The 17,490-nt window shown below is 38.0% G+C and overlaps 1 protein-coding gene across 9 annotated transcripts in view; it reads left to right on the top strand.

The window, feature by feature from the left end:
• Positions 1-17,490, top strand: part of OSBPL8 (oxysterol binding protein like 8) — a 95,257-nt gene that overhangs the window by 30,441 nt on the left and 47,326 nt on the right. For 4 of the 9 annotated variants that reach the window (XM_075747141.1, XM_075747160.1, XM_075747151.1 and 1 more), the window contains 3 exons: positions 2,837-2,942; positions 6,353-6,389; positions 10,009-10,146. In XM_075747141.1, the coding sequence (XP_075603256.1) occupies positions 2,901-2,942; positions 6,353-6,389; positions 10,009-10,146 (217 nt within the window). In that variant the 5' untranslated portion in view covers positions 2,837-2,900. The remainder of the gene's footprint in view (positions 1-2,836; positions 2,943-6,352; positions 6,390-10,008; positions 10,147-17,490) is intronic. The other 5 variants (XM_075747182.1, XM_075747165.1, XM_075747189.1 and 2 more) reach the window with 3 other exon arrangements.

The following is a 17,490-nucleotide window of genomic DNA, read 5'->3' as shown; positions in this document are numbered from 1 at the left end:
CCCCATAATAATCTGGCTGCATTTACAAATAAATAAATAAATTCCCCTTCCCTACATTGATTGGAAAGTTGTTTCAAAGCCTTGGGGCTCGGGTGGTTGGAAGCATTCTGTAATTTTCAAAATAAATCTGTTCTCCAAGTTCATACTTACTTGCCTTTTTGGCAATATTGTTTTGCTGAGAGATCCCTTTTCTCTCCTTGGTATTTATTTTGGCATATTTCAGAAGCAATATTGTTCACTTTCAGCCTTCATTTTGCCAAGAAAAATAAGCCAAGCTGGCTGTCTGCTCAGAAGCTAAACAATGTGGGGGAAGGTAGTCTTTAACCATTTCTGCACCTGCTTTACTCTGCATGTCTATTCAAACATGAGCAGGCAGAGTTTTCTGTCTCCCTCTCCCAGATAACTCCTCTGCAGTCTTTGGGACCCTGCTGGATTACGAGTTTCCTGGGGACCATGGAAGACCATGACTGCTAAGAATTAGATATTAGGGTACCTGTCCAATGATACTTCTCTTGAGGAAGGATGTCGTGGCTGTGGTCACATGAACAAATGGAGGAGCAGAATAGACCAGGAGTGTTGACAATAAAAATTACGAATTAAAAAATGTCTGTTGAAAATAAGGATGGGTTTAAAACTGGTTTAGAGTAACTGTTCCTGTGTCAGGAAAGATCTGTTTTATTTGGATAACTGAGTATGGTTGCAAGTTTGTGTAACTAAAAAAGCCGATTAAGTGCTTTAAACAGATGTATGCGCTGATATTTGCAATGCCACTCATTTTTGATCCTGTTTGAGAGGTTAGTGTTTCTGTAAATTGAATATATATGCAGCCTGGTGTTGCTGAATTGTTTGCTAATAATAGAACATAAAATGGGTGTGGGGAGAGGGATGACAAGGAGCAACCTCCAAGAGACATTACCCAATTCTGCATCCTCGTGCTGGTGTGTGGAAGGTGCGTGTCGCAGTGCCTGCTGCCCCAGGAAACAGAGCTTCTGGGGTGAATTTTTCTTTCTGTGGTAATGCCATCTTTCATTTTATTAATGCAAATTAATCGTTTGTAGTCATCTCCCTTCAGATGTCTACTGTTTCTAATTTACATGAAAACATTTAGCCGTAAGCTTCCCAGTTATGTGCCACCTTGATAGTTACTCAGGTACCTGAGTAAGATCCTTGTCAGGTCTTTGAACTGAGTCATAGGTAACTATGAACTTTGCAGTTTCTTTAACAAAAAGATTGTGTGCTAAACTTTTTATTAATGCTTCCTTTTGTGTTTTAGTGACATATGTTATGGTAACTTGCTATATTGTGTTAATACTGTATGTTCTTCCTAAGGGATTTTTAATTTTAATGTGCTCTACATAATACAAGAACAACAACTATGATAATAAAAAACATTGAAAGCAGTTGAATAAATGGTTGTTCTTTACAGTGAGATTTGTTTACATGAGTATTTCCTGAGTGAGGCTTTGAACTGCAAGATCTTGTGTACTTTCCTGGTCCTCTCCTTGCCCTTCTCCCATCGTCCTGCACCCAGGATGCTCCTCAGGCTCCCTGGAGGGGCTGTGATGCTTCCTCCCACCTTATCCCTATGTCCTCTGTTAATCTGTTTCTGATAAAGCTTGATCTGAAGCTGTAGCTTGATGCATACGTTAAACACAATATGCTAACATCATGGCTTAAAGAAGAAAAAACACCTCACCATCTCCATGCTACCCCTGTTCTTGCACAAGTGTTGGTTTAGCAATCTGGCTGGTATCTTAGTTGCTTCCTGCCCCCTCACCCCACCCAAGACAAAAAGAAAGAGGAAAAAAAAAAAGTCTTTGGGCTAATTCTGTCATCAACCACTTGCTGTGGCTGGAAGGAAGGGCAGTGTGAACATGGCTTCATGGAGGGTGGGACCATGGGGGGTTTCTCCCTGTGGGATACTGGCTTTGCTGTTTTGAACAGGCCAGCTTACAGGCATTGCGTCCACTTGTGTCTTCTGCTGATGGGGACCTTGGAGAGGGAAGCAGAGCAATGGGCTGTGTAGATGGTCATCTCTGTAGGCATCCCATTTTGATCCACTTCCCTCCTAAAACCCACTAAATGCTTGAATGGTTAAGGCATGGATTTTTCCACTGAGTTTTGCTTGATTCCATGTCTCACTGATGACTTCAAATGTGGTGTGAATACTGAGGTTTATTGTAGCTTGCTTTCTCTAGCAAAAAAGGTAAATAGGAAATGTCTAGAGAACGAGGCATTGCTTTCTGTTTGCGTGTGGTGACTGCCAGCTGAGTGCTCACTCTGCCACAGAGGCTGCTGGTTTGCACCAATGATTTAATTTCTCTGTCTCTGTTCCACAAAGCAAAGCATGGCTCTTTCTGTAGTTATGCTGGGAGCCCTAAACTCTCACTGCTCCAGAATAGCTTTTCTGTACCCAAAAAGCTTGTGTGCATATGACTGTGGGGTGGGAGTGGTGTGCTGCTGGGGACTCTGGAACAAGCGGAAATACGAGGCAAAAACTGTGTATTTCTTTTCTTCTTTTTTTTGCTTGTGGTCTTCCAGCATAGTTCTTCATTTTTTGATGCAAGCCTAGTTAAAAGTAAATACTTGCTTTTGTTTTGGACATTTTAGTTGAAACTCTCCTCTCCCTTAATTCCTAAAAAGTTGATTTTTGTGGGCAATGTACATGTCTTGCCAGGAACTGTAATATACACAGGAGATAATATTACAATATTACTGTAACATTACAATAGGTGACTATTTACTGTCTTAAAACATAAAGGAGGGAAAGAGTGTAGCTCTTTAATGGTTTTCAGCTATTAGAAGTGAATTATTATATTTTTCTTTCCTCTTCCAGGATCCTTAGTAGCAGGATGGAAGAACTCTAGCTGAAGGAGAAACAGACAAGACGCCCTCTCAGCATGGAGACTGTTCTGGTTGATGGGGAACTAGATAGAATTTCAGTAAGTAACTTAAATGAGGCTTCATGTAATCAGATGAACATGAAGATGCTTTTGCAGGGAGAGGATTAAACGGCTTGAATCTGTTCTAGTTTGGTTTGAATTGATGCTTTTCTGGTGATGCGCTTGGTCTGGTGTACACCATAGTAAAAAAATTGAAACCGAAATATTTTTATTTAAAAAGCACATATTTTAAGGGACATTGGACCTCATAATCTTGAAGACCTTGAGTGTATGTAAATCCTGACACTTCCCAGAATTTTACATTTTTTGAAGGGTCATATTTGCGATTCTTCAGTATTCCAGAGTTTTAGCTGCAATCTAATTTTTTTAAGTTCCATTTGTCTGATTAAAATTAATGAAATACATGAGTGGCAAACATGCATGAAGACACTCATCAGTGCTTTTCTACATGGTTTAAGTCTTTTAGAGAGTTTCTGGGAGGTACCTAAAAAAGCCCTTTTTTGAGGTATCAGCTTTATAATGTGTTTTTGGCTTGCACATAAAGGGAAAACAGAGGAGGAGGAGATCACAGAACGTAATATCATATGCTGTTCTTTCCAGGCTTTTACTGTAACCTTCAACAGGAGAAGAATACTGTTTTATAGGACAAGTTGGCAGATGTAATTTTAGGTTTAGTAGAAGTTGTTAGAAGCTTTATTTCTGAGAAATGAATGTCTAAAAATAGTACTTTTCTGAAGCACAGAGCTGCTTTTGTATGAAAACGGAATTATGGCTGCTGTCTCATGTGATGGTTGCTGGTTTTATTCCTTAGTCTTAATCTAAAACTTTGCTGGGAGGAGCAAAGGAACATTTTCAACTAAGTGTGCCTCAGCAGAAGCTAAATCAATCGATCGAGGTGTTGAGAACCTCTCTTATCAAAGGATTTGTTCAGTAATCTGTAATCAAAGTCATCAATTAAATAAATGTGAAATTAAGGGTAGGCTGTGTCTCTGGAAATAAGTGTATGTTTCTCTTAATTTTGTATATTTACAATAAAAATTGTGGGAGATGATGGACAGGAATGTCCCGAGGGCATTTTTTTTTTCCCCAGAGAAAACATTGAAGTAGTAAAACTGTCATTTTTTTATTCCCTTAGGGGTTTGAATCCCTGATCTGCAGTGATATAAATTGCAGATGGTAGAGGTGCAAGAGGCTATTGGAACATGAGGAGGTCTTTTTGACTGAAATAGTCTCATTTCAGTATCTTAACATCTTGCATCAATATTTAGAAATATATATTCTACAGGGTTTAGGTAAATACACAGGCACAACGAGTTCTAATGAAGAGAGGGGGTTGACCAGCAACGGAGGCAGTTTGATGTGTAAACAGAATGTCTGTTGGAGAAGATCAGGGACAGAGTTAGATGGGCTTGTGTTTCAGCCTCTGGCGTAGGAGCTGTTTGTACCAGTTCATGGGATTAACCATGCAATGCTAAAATATTTACATAAAAAGCCTCTGCATCGTCTCGGGTGACGGGTTGCCCTGCTCTGTGGTGTCATGTTGTATCTTGGTCAAGGCTGCCTGAGAGGCAGGCAGTGAGACAGGACCGGCTGCGGTGCTTTTTCACTGTTTCTTCAACGTGTAAGTATGCACTGTGAGTGAACATGCTGTCCGAGTCTCAGAAACCTCTGATCCTATATGTCTTTTAACAATTTACTTTTTCAGTTCTCTTCTTTTGTTTTCCAACTTGTAGTGTGAAATAAAGCAGACCAGTGCTGAATAGCCATGTCCCCAGCTCTTCAGTTGGTTGTGGGATCTCTGTATGGTTACTGCAGACTCCTTTCTCTTGCTCTCTTATCAGTCGTTATTCTCTTGAATCTAAAACCAGTGTAGGGTAATACAGTTCCAGTCTGAACATAAATTGTTTCCTAGTCTGCAGTATGTTACCTGTGCATTAAAAAGAAACACTTTGCCTTGAAAATCATTGAATTCTTGAATGTGTTTCATGTACTAGTACCTGAACCTGTCTAGTAAGTTCATGGGTTCCCTTAGCAGTGTTTCACTCTTTGACATAAATTTAGTCTTTGGCAGGGATAGAAGGTTGTTCACCAAGTGCACTTACAATTTATTTCAGCTTCTCTTGTTTGATCCAATCCTTTTTCAGAAAGTGCAAATTTATGAAAGAAGGGTTCCCTCGCCTTTCCAATGATGTGTAGTGCAATTGCTGTGTTCTTATTGCAGTACTTTACATTTGCACATCACCATGTCAATTTAACACCCCTAGGCAGCTGAGAGAGATAAAAATCCGTGTTTTGAGATCAGGAGTGTAAGACAAGACTCCTGTTTGCTAAGATTTTTCTTTTTCTTTTTTACGTTTCCTGCTGTTTAGTTCTGATAACAGAGGCAAGATTGGATCCTCTTTAAATCAGGGCAAGGATTTCTCTCCTTTATGGAGCAGAAGTTTTTTGTTTGGGATATAGAAGATATAGCATCTTTGGATTTATTTTATTTTTAAGGAAGAAATGTTCATGCTGATCAGGATGCTTGTTTTCTCCTCCTTTTCTGTTATTCGTGGATTTCAAACATAGTAAATCCTTTAAAAGATAGGTGGAACTTACCTTACATCTGTACACAGCTGAGCACAGTGGGATCTTAGCCCCGATTGTGGCCTTGAGTAGCAATGATTTACAAAAGATTCCAGATCAAATGTCAGAAAGGAGTACAGACTATTGCTATGCAATTACACTCCTGTAGTGCCTATATTTGATGCATTCAGTGGGACAGGGATAATTTTTTATACAACTTGATTCTTTGGAATTCCTTTGATATAAAATGTCCTCTTAAATTTAAAATGCGGTGCTTGTCTTGCATCCTAAGCAATTTAAAATGTTACCTGTGTTTGTAGATGAACTCAATCTGTGGCTTCTAAGTTCGTGTTTGTGTGCAAAAGCAGTTAGGCTTGGATCTGGCATTAGTGGGTGCTTGCACATTACTGATGGCTTAAAAGTCTTTGTCTTTCCAAAAACACCTCTCTGAAAGTGGAGCAGCTATTGTGTTATTTCAGCTTTCTTCAGAGCTTTAGTCTTCTGAAAACAGCTTTTTTCCAGCTAAAAATTTCATCAAGTATATGGTGTATGAGGTCATATGAGCACTAAAATACTGATGGAGAGTTTCCACTCAGAATTAGCAGTTGAGGCAGTTGCTGTTTACTAACCATACATAATGATGGCTTCTAATAATGGCTTCTCTATAAGCATATTTGTCAGTTTTGTTGCTTCAACTTTTCTAAACTGCTAAGTCTCTTGAGGTCTTGCCTTTGGTATTAAGGTGCATGTTGTATTTTAGTTATGAACTAACACTGTTTTCATTGTCCTTCTTTCCCACTGCTGCTGCTTTTGTGCACTTGCTTCTTCCTGGCCTGGATTTTTTTGTTTGCTGTTCTTCGTTCTTCAATTGTATGTGTACACAGCATCATGGTGATAACAGAGACTCTCATGGACCGTCAAGTAAGTGACTCCCTTCTCCTACAGTATGTTTGCACATATGTTCATAAGAGCATACATCTTTGCACGTAGGCTGCTAATACTAAGTAGGCTAAATACTAGGTTTTCTTCTGTATTGTAGTTGAGAAGCTGAAGTACAATGAAAATTTACTGTTAGAAAAGTATTTTACCTGGCATATAACTCATGTAAATGTTTAAATTTTTTTTTTTTCCTTAGAGGGAAAAGTTTATTCTTCACCTCTCCCACTCATGGCTACAAAAAATAAATCTTTTAAATTACTTACCTGGAAGAGAAAAAGATATATTTATCAGTTTGAAATGAAACCTTCAAATGTTTCTGTAGTATAGATAATAAAGACATGAGAATAATGGTTCAGAAACAGTTTTATTTTTGAGCTTGTCTGTTTATAGTACTATATGGTTCACTTAATTTCAATAAATTTACATCTTCAGAAATGAACAGGTGTATATATTGTAATACTCAAATTAGGATTGGATCTCGTGTAGTGATAGGGAAAACTTCAGTGTGTGTATATATGTGTATGCATGCAGTCAAAGATGTATTAGTGCCGCTGGTTGACGGGCGTTGGTATGATCGTATGATTGGCAGAGTAATTTTGCCTGGGATTAAGAGTTTGTATACGTGAGGAAAGGAAAAGTGCAGGCACAAATTCTTTCTTTTTCATGAGAAATCTGTGCAGAAGCAATGGTCTTAGCTGATATCACTTATTATAGACATTAAAAAATAATGTGGAACTGAATTATAATAAACCTTTTCCTATATCTGATGTCCTTGTGCTATTTTCAAGAGTGTAGGCACTTTGACATGCTCATTATAGAAACAGAAGAACATGGAAACTGCCACTTCAAATATTTTATCTGATGAAATAAATTGGCTGTAAAGACCCCAATTTGTGTTTCTTCTGATGCATGAATCTTAGTGACAAACTGTATATTAGTAATTTGATGGCCAGCATGAAGAAATTGAACGAAGTATGTATTATCAACTCTAATAGTTCTGTTGGTATTGAAATGTACTCTTCAAAGAGTCGCCAGGAGGCCTTGATATTTACTAATTGATGTTTCTTCTCTAAAATAAGCCTGTGCTCATCTTCAAGGAGATAGATGGTATGGGTTTAAACTCACTCAGGTAAAGGAAGGGATGAACGGAGGTCGCCTTTCTCTTGGATGAGTGCTCTGAAGCCTGAGTGAAAGTCTAAAAATAAATCACCACTTTGAGGCCTGTGAGTGGAAGGAATGGTTGGCAATGCTATTGTAAGTCTTGTTGGACATGTTGAGCAAATCTACCTTTCAAGTTGCAGAGATGGCATGTGAAACCTAAAAAGAATTACAATCATAGAATGGTTTGTGTTGAAGGGACTTCAAAGATCATCTAGTTCCAACGCCCCTGCATCTCCCAAGAGCCTTGTCTTCTCCAGGCTGAACAACCCCAACTCTCTCAGCCTGTCTTCATAGGAGAGGTGCTCCAGCCCTCTGATCATTTCTGTAGGTGAGGCGTTCCCCAGAAACATGAAAAAAAAAATAAAATCATATTTTGGTTGTCCTCGCCAAAACTCAGCAGAAAGTGTGAGTGCTTTGAAGATCAGTCAGAAATGGAGTGTGCTTTTTGAGGTACACTGCAGGTACGTGGGGACACATTGAGTACAACACTGTAAGTTTCAGTTTGGTATTTTGGGCAAATAAGAAAGCATAAGTTTGACTAGGAACATCATTTATTCATTCATGCTAACTTTTATTTCACAAGTGAACAAGGTCACTAGAGTAAATGACCATTGCTTTCTTTCAGTATTGCTGCTATTTTTATTCTAAGAATGTAATGAAATTCCAGGATAAAATCATTCCATACTTCAGATGAATTCAAAATTAGCTATAGGACCATCAAACATTGTCAGTAAATGGATGACTTAAGTATATACCATATATTTTTGTATTGTATATAAAATCAGTCCATCAGAACCTATAAAGAGCAGCCAAGGAGCCTCTACAAATTGCTGAGTTATCTATTAATATGTACTAATTAAATCTACTCTCTTAAAAAGAGAGGGGGCTTAAAAAGGAGGCTGGCCTGGGGCACCTGTGGAGCACGGCAGGCTGTGAAATCCCATACCTGCGGAGCAAAGTGGCTGGTGGCTCTTTGAGAGCAACTTTCAGCTCATTGGTTGAAAGTTGGTGCTACTTCAGTGCATCGGAAACTTTTTTAAAATGAGTCAGTATAGCTCACTGCCCTCGTAGGGACCTGTTTTGTGTGAGGCCATGAAGCAGCTTTTTTCTACCCTCTCTCTTTTATTTTTCTTCTCAGATACTGGACCTTTTGTGCTACAGTCCCTTCCCAAGACTTCAGCAACTCCTCTGTTCTCCCCTTTTCCCCTTACTTGTAGCTGCAGGAAAAGAACAAGCTAGTTTGGTGGTTGTACAAGAAGAGCAAAGTCAGTCACTACTTTTAACTTTTTGTTGGCCTTTTGGCGCTGCCGGAGTTGAACTCTGGACTTGTAAAATGAGCTTTTCGCCTCCCTTGTCTATCTCCTCATGTATTTTTCCGGAACAGCAGTCTGCATAGGGTATAGTTTGCCTGGAGTAGAGCTTTAGATGGTTTATTTGATGTAGAAAAATAGTACAGGTGGGTATCCTGGCATCCTTGCATTCTTCATACCGCCTTGTGTTTATGCTAGGCTTTGCTGAAAAAATGTTTCTGTTACTGTAATAATAGTAGAAAAAAGCTAAGAGGAGGGCCCCTCTGGTTTGCAGATTCCATCCAGAAAATGAAACTTGTTTGTTTAAACTAGATCTTCTGCTGAACTTTTAAAACTGTTTGAGGAAAGCTTGAAAACTCTTAAAATGAGCCGCATCATAAGTTCCAATTTTTTAGGCAGGCTCTTCTCTAGTGAGCATCTTTTGTTTCCCTCTCTGATCTCTTTGTCAGTATATCTACTTCCACAGGACAGGTGTTACTGAGTCAGCCATTCTTCTGCTATCAAAAAAGGTACAGTTTTGTGTTCAGCTTAAGGAAATGTACAGACACCATAAACAGGATGGCTGGCCAGGTGATCGTACAAATAGCTAGAAGACATCAAAGTCCTTCAGACTGATAACGTTCAAGGAGAGTAACTCTTCTGCTCTAAACATTTCCCTTGACAGAGTCTATAGATGATCTTTATTAGTAAGACTTGTTTCTTGTGATGTATGTACATACATTCATCTTAGCTTTCTGGGATGATGGCACAGCTTGATCCGGCAAGACATTTTTTTGATTGGCTGTGTAGTGGCTAGTTAAACCAAGAACTATCTACAAAAGTGGCAAGTAAAGCAGGATTTCAGAAGTTAAGTAACAGCTCAGTGCTGTATCTGTATTCAGTAGTAGCCTTTCCTATCTTCTCCTAGTTTCTGTTTCATCTTCTACCTCATGACTTAGACCAGTCTTGCTGGCTTCTTTCTGCCATCCTCTCCAAAGCAAATCTCTGGTTTGAAATCCTCAATTTCTAGAATGAAAAATTTGGCAAGACAGCATTTGAATACCAGCTTCATAAATAGCAGTGAAGTTGTTAACAGAAATCTATGCACAAGCACATAACATCATTGAATGAGCATCCACTTTGTATTTCAGCAGTGGTAACAAACAGCGATGAATCTCAGCTTTTAACTCCAGGAAAAATGAGCCAGCGCCAGGGGAAAGAAGCCCATTTTACTCCAACCAAAGAGTTACTCCAGCCATCTCTCAGCCCAGGAACTGCTCACAGCCATGGTAAGACAAAGCTACTTTTTACAGAGGTTTTAAAGAACTTAAATGCTGACATTAATTATCTGTTCCAAATATTGTTTCAAGAACACTGCCTTTCACAATAAAGAGGTAAGGAAGAAAGCCTATTGAAATATTGTACATAATTCTTTGTATCCTTTTTTGTTAATCTGAAAGAGAAAAAAATGTATGCTGTGGTGTGCTAGTTTATTAAACCATGCTATGATTTGTGGGAGAACAGTCCACGTGATGGTAAATCGTTATCTGTGTGTAATCCTGTAACCAAGGGTCATGTTAATGTCTCAGGTATTTCAGGTATTTCACTTCTGTGTCTTTATGCAGAAGCGTTACGATACACCTCCTAAGCCTGGAACCTTTGTGTAAAGATCTTTTAACAGTTACTTCTACGGAAAGATCCTTCTCTTTAGGAAAAAAAAAAAGTCTCAGCACTACTTTTTGCCAGCTTTAAAACAGTCCCTCTGCCTTGCTAAACCTGTTGAAAACAAGCTCTCAGTGGGTCCATGTGAACTGATTGGATGCAAAGTGAAATTTGTCAGTAGACCTGACATGTTTAAAAAACAAAACTGAAAAACAAGCCATAGTTGCTTCTTTGTGCTTATTTGCATTTGAAACTGTGTTGTCTTATTGCCTAGGATATCATTAGATATGTTTGTTATGGTGTGTGGAGTCCTTAGTAAAAATTTCAGGCTTTTTTAAATTACTATTCTCTCTCCTTTTACTCGACAGCCATGCTAGTCATGTATGCTTCCTTCAGCTCTTGCCATGAGTAGTGGTCTTGAGATTTCTTTTGGTATGAGCCTCCTTAACTCCCATTGTTTGCTTTGTCAAAGTAATGGTATTAGTCTGTCAGAGTAATAGACGCAGTTTTTCAGGTAACTTTGAATCATTTTCCTGTTTTCTCATTCAGTATCGTTCAGATAAAAAGAAAAAAATCTTTGAAACCAAAGGTAGTTGTTACTATGTTGAATATCTGGTAGTCTTTCAGTGTATTTTAAGAATTATTATGGTAGTATTTTCAGTGCTACCCATAGCTAGGTCTGATATATTTTCTAAACGCTGCTGTTACCTCACTGGAACTTGATGTTCTCTGGCTTGCGTTGTGCTTAGTCGGAATGATTTTCTGTAGAATATATATGTATATATAAAAAAACCCCTTGTTTGTATTTTTTATTATGTTTAAAGAATTTTTTGGTTATTCTCTGTATGTACTGTGTTGTATCCCTTATTAGACAAATGTCGTAGTTATATATTTGAATATTGTAGTAAAGTCTTCCTTTTAACGTTGCCATTGCCTCTAATTTATAAGGGCACACTCTTGTGTTTTTTTAAGGGCTTTCACTCTTAGGAAAGTCATTAACACAGGCTTGAAGAGCACTAAGACTTGATTGTACTATGTCAAACTCCTTGCAGATATTGTCTCCTCTTCTGAATTTTTTTCCTTGTGATTATTTCAGGGCTTATATGAGTGATTTTAAGCTGGTGAAATGTATCTGGTGCCTTTTTTAGCATCGGTCATCACTGACTTAGTCTTCGAGGAGCACTACTAGAAATGAGGCTGTAATTTCAAGAAACAAGGAATTTGGCTTGCAGTCCATTTCAGTAGTGAAAAGGTACAATGGGGACTAGGCTTCAGCAACCTGTAATTGCTAACTTCTAGCCTATCTGCAGCTTGGGAGCTCTAGGTTTGGTTTTTATGGAGGTGGTTGACCCACATTTAGATGTGGTAGTTATTCCTACAGGAAAATTACAGTGCTGGTGAAAACGTGAGCTTATTATTTAGGGAAAGAGAGATGCTGTGCAAGCCTGAAAAATATGAAGTAGAACAGAGTTTAAAGAGGTGGAGTACTTAAGGCTGACTGTTGTAACTGAAATCTAGTTAGCAAAGGTCTTTACAATATGCTTGTACTATTGTATGATGAGAACGTGCAGAAATACAGGAAATGTTTAGATATAGTATTTAAAGGCATTTACTATGAACTAAATGGAGATATTTTTAGTCACTGGCACCTGAATGCATCTTGGGAGATGAGTAATGTGAATAAACAATTCAAAAGCATGGTAGGCACAGGAAAAAAAGAGAATTGAAATAGAAAAATGTGTGATACAGTCTACAAAGTACTGATTAAATGTATATAAAGGGGAGCTGTGACATGAGTGCTTGGCTTTTGCCACTGGACAGTTGGATGTTGTTGGATGCTATTTGGCCACCATTACCTAAGTTTTGTTTCCTGCTGCCTGAATAAAAGAGCCTCTGTGGCAAAGCCAGTTTTGTGTGGAGCTTGTGGTTAAAAATAAATGAGTTGGAATGAAATGAAACCTGTGAAGAGACAATCTTTGCAGCAACTAGCACCAACTTTGGTGTTAGTGGGGAAACACCACCCCATGTGCTGGATTCTTTGGCTGGCCAGCAGCAGTCCAGGGAGAGGCATGATCAGTGCCCGTCACTTGGAAAATCTACTGGAACAAGCTTAATTTGTGTCTTCTGCTTGTGTTTTAACTAAGATCTAATACTTAAAAGTATTATGAATATGATTAAACGTGGGTGAGAACTTGAGTCTTAATATGAGGGAGTGGACGTAAACATTTAACATCTGTTTAGGCCGTTGGCTTCCTATTTGAAACCAAGGGTGAACCATGTAATGTGTTGTTGTGAAGTTGTAAGTGGTATGTATTTCATGATTTTAAGTGCTCCTGTGTCTAAATATTGGGGTTTAATTTATGTGACCATAGCTCTGGATTTCAGAAAGCTTCTATTTTCTTGTACTTGGTTTCTTAGTTTAAAACATGACTTCCTCCTTCTTTCTCGCTCCTTTCACTCTTGTGAGGTGGAACTTAGTATGTTGTCTGAGCCAGAGGTAGGGGTCTTCGTTTTGGAGTCCAGTGCAGATCTGTTTTACAAATGTAGAGTACGGCTTGATGTGGCAGCATTGTCTAGTCATTGTTCATCAAAAGTCTATTTATAATGACATTGTTCTGCATAAAGTTTGCAGAAAGAAATTGCACCTTCGTATTTTACATCATGTTTTTAAGATTCTTGAAGATATGGTGTGCTTTATTCTGAGGCTGAAGACTAGCTTATCTTTTAGGCTACAGACTGACCTTTAAAAGTGTGGAGGTCAGACTCGCTTCCATAGAAAGCTTCAGCAAGGTTGTTTCACAGAAATGCATTAGAAAAATGGATGGTGGGGGATTATGCTTCTTTATTATGCTCACCAGTTTACATAGCTAGTTCAGAATTTTAGTGTTGAAGGCTAACACAGCTGTACGTAGCATTGGTCCTGAGATGGACTTGTAATTTTAATTATAGTGGATTTAATTTATTTCTGCCTTGCCGATCATTAATTAACTGGAGTGTCAGAATAAGCCAGTCCTGATCATAATGCTGCAATTGCAATTTGTTCTGCAAAATAAATTTATTGAGTTTTCAAATGTTAGTGGCTTTAAGTTGGAGAACACCAAAATCCAAGTGCCATCTACTGCAAAAGCTGATAACACTCAGATGTGTGGAGGTTCAAGAAACATCAAAACAAACGTAAAACATCACTTTTTGCATCCTCAGCATTCAAGAAAGGATGTAATAAAGACACAAAGTTGGCTTAACTAAACAACCTTTAACATTCTGTGTGGTACCACCATTTCTAGAAAGCCAGCAATACAACTTTTTATGGGACCTCTAAGTTCAACTTCACAAAGGAAAGCTTTCTGATTATGGAGCTTCTCAGCATCATAACTCAGGAACTCCTCATGAAAGTGGCCTTGAGCAGCTCCACATTGAGTTGATCTTGCAAACATTTACTGATTTTCCTTGCTTTTCTTTGTATATGTTTAAGAAAGCAGATTCTAGACTCTTTCACTCAACAGCTCACTCAAATGGATTGCTTCGCTTCTCAAATCAGGGTGGGAAATGATCAAACAGCAATAACAATTTGGCAAGAATTTGCAAGATCAAATTTTCTGCAGGAGTTCTTTCTTCCCCCCCCCCGTCTTTAATTCCAACTTTTGAAGTCTTTAATTGTCCTTTCATAACATCTGCCAAATTAGTCCTGTCTCTGATTTGTCAATCTATATATATTGTATGTGAATGCTGCCTTCCGATATGTTTTATATTCAGATCATAATTGGTTTTCTCCTGCCTTATCTGCTAGGCAATGAAACCTTCCTACTTCTCCATGCCTTGAACATACTAAATGGTCATACTGTGTTTTTTGCTAAATATTTTATTTAGAATTGTCAGACTTGGACCTAAATAATTCCGTAACCTTTTGATGGAAACTTTAATGGATTTTGGGGAGGGGTTTTTTTTGCTGTAAAGCTTTGCTTATGTTTGTGGGATGGTGTGGTTTTAGGCTCTTGTGAGGTAGCATGGCCTTGCCAACTCACCAAGACCATATTTTTCTAAGTGTAGTGTATATAGATGTTATATATCTAAGTGTATATAGATACTAAAACATCTTTTAATTCTAGCAGTTGACACATAGATTGAACAATGTTAATTTAACTCATTTTCTGTGTTTGCATTTGATAGTTGAAAATACTATTAACCATCAATGTGCGAACTACTAAAATGTTATCAAGCTAATTTTGGGGAGTTTGCTTTTTTTTTAACCTACCTACATGTGACAAAAAGAAATCATTGACAAAACTGTTTTACAGTTAAAAAATGAACATGGAAAATACAGAGTCCAAGACTGCATTTTCAAAAGCTGTAGAGCAGAACTCTGCTTGCTGATCTAAGCTGTTTATGTTGTTACACAAATTATCCCTGGTAAATTGGATTCTTGTAAATCTTGTTAACACAGACCTACATCAGGATACCACTTTATTTATTTGATAAAATGGATTAATATAGAAATAGTGATCACTTAAAATTTACAAAAAAAATCAGAAGTCTCCTCAGAAGGAGATTTCAATATTTTCTAATTTACAAATATGCTGTTAAAACATATATCAAACTTTTTACGAAAACAGCATAAATAATAAGCTGTACTTGTGGTAAAGAGAGAAATCTAATTAAGATGGTAATGTTAAAAATTCTGTAATAGGACATTTGAAATTTACTTTTTTTAAAGCAGTATTCGTATTGTCTGATTATGATTTTGTTTAATGAAAGTTTGTGCTGTTCTTTGTGTGCCTTTTTGAGTGTATGTTACAAAGTATATATGATGAAATGCTTTTCTAGTTTTTTAACTTGCTAGTAATTTACATATGTGTTTATTTGCATGGGAGAAAATCTCTGGGCTTATTTTTTAAGAGTGTGAGGAGGTGAAAAAACACATGAAGAACAACATAAAATTCACAACATTGATTATAGAAAGATTTTGCCATTTTCAGGTTTTATGGATTTGAATGAGGACTCTAATTTGCAGGTAGTACTAACGAGAGCATCATCCAAACTTAAACAGGAACAAATACCAGTGGTGCTTGTGTTGACAAGATAATATTTGATACTTTAAGGCTGGCAACTCAGAAGAAGATGCATTAAGATTTTGGAGCTCTAGTTTCTATATTTCATGTGGGTAATGATGACCTGTGCAGACAAACTTCCTGGCTCATGAACTCGACTGCATCAGCTCTCAGTAATTTTCCTATCTCTATTCAAAGCATTGATGAGATGCAGATAGGATGAAAGTGTGAGTAGTATCTGGGAAAAACATGTTAGAATGATGAAGATTGAGGAGGTGTTTTACAATAATATATGTCTTTGAGGTAAATTAACAACTTTTTGCTGTCTCTTTTTATTTCTTTCTTTTTTTCCTTTTTTCTTTTAATTTTTTTTTAAAGTCAGCTCATCAAATAAGGGTAAGCAGTGGAAGTGTGTGCCCAGAAGGAGCTTGAGCTGAGCTAAGAAACAGGATTCACCCCTCCTTTCCAGCAGAGTAATAGTAGTTGTTAATTCAGTTTGCAATATGATGAAAATGTATTCTGTGTTATGTGACTGAGAAACAGAAGTGTTTTAAGTGCAGGGAGGTGGATTGACAGTGGAACCAGAATTATAGGTCTGCCAGTAATGATGATGATGGTCACAATGAACAGAAAGGAGGTGGTGAAACTGATTTTGGGAGAGAGTAAGGGCAGTTTTGGCTGTGCTGAGCTTGTACTAAAGGCTTTTTGCTCCGGAGTAAACAGCTAAAGGACATGGTAGGGTTTTAATTCATAGGATGCTGCATTTTGGGAGAAAATGCAAATGTAACTATTTTTGTATGTGAGAGAAGGTGGAGAGAGAAAAATAGATGTTCTTTAGGACCTACTGCTTGAGAACATTTATTACCTGCTGAAGGGATGAGATGACTTTGGAGCCATAATGACCAAAAAAGTACAAGACTTGACAATTACTATCTACCTGAGGCAGCTAACAAGTTAAAGGTGGTTTGTTGTAGACCGGTACAACTTGAAGCATTTAAAAACTATTTGTTTCAGGTGTTCAGCTGAGTTGACAGCAGCAGCATGTTTTGTTTGACTAGGTGGTAAGAAATGTTTGGAGTTCCTGACTGTCATCATCCCTGTTCTGGCTTGTTGGTGTTCAGTGTGCAAGAAGCTCTGAAGACGCAGCATATGTCTCCTCTTACCAGCTGTCAGGGGCAGACAGATTACTGTGGTCCAGTGGAAGTAAAGATACAGTCCCATGTCAGTGAACTTGAAGTTCAAAGTATTTCAAAGTATTAGCAACTATTTCTGAGATGGGCACTTGGCTTCGGTCCCTTTGCCAGGTTTCTGCCAGGGCATCATGAGAGCTTCTTCGTTCATGTGGGCAATGCAGTAATCTATGGGTGCACGAGACAAGCCACAGCGGAGAGGCACTGCGTTGGAGCTGCAGAGAGAAATCCTGCGTGCTTGTGGTTAAAGTAGCTGCATGGGCATGGGGAAAGCTGTATACAGGTAGAATACTGATCACTGCTTAAATGCCAACTCCTGCTTTTCCTTCAGCTGGCACTTTCAGAGTGTTAATATTTCTTTTTGCTAATGGTATTTGGCCTGCAGATGGTAAAATCTTGGCAATCTATCTGGTTCCAAATCAAGCTCTTTGCTGGGTAGTTGGATTATATCTAATCTTTGATAATGATTTCTGGTTTTCTTCTCATATTTCCTTTGACTTTACATCTAGACAGACTTAGTCATGAAAGTAACTTCATGCATTCTCCTGTTTCCCCCCACTATTTCTGTCCTTTGAATAGAGAAGCTGAAGAATGGCTAAATAATTTATTATCTTGACACAGTAAGAGCAATTTATTACTAAGCATTCCATAAGTCTGTCTCACTGTCTCAGTGCTAGAGGGCTTGTTGAGGCTCTCCAACAAGTTTATTTTTTAACATTTCCATATTAACAGTAAA

This window comes from Balearica regulorum, chromosome 1 (genome assembly GCF_011004875.1).
Source record: "Balearica regulorum gibbericeps isolate bBalReg1 chromosome 1, bBalReg1.pri, whole genome shotgun sequence".
Taxonomy (NCBI): domain Eukaryota; kingdom Metazoa; phylum Chordata; class Aves; order Gruiformes; family Gruidae; genus Balearica; species Balearica regulorum.
Note: the sequence above shows the minus strand (reverse complement) of the source record. Positions and strands in the feature narration are given on the sequence as shown.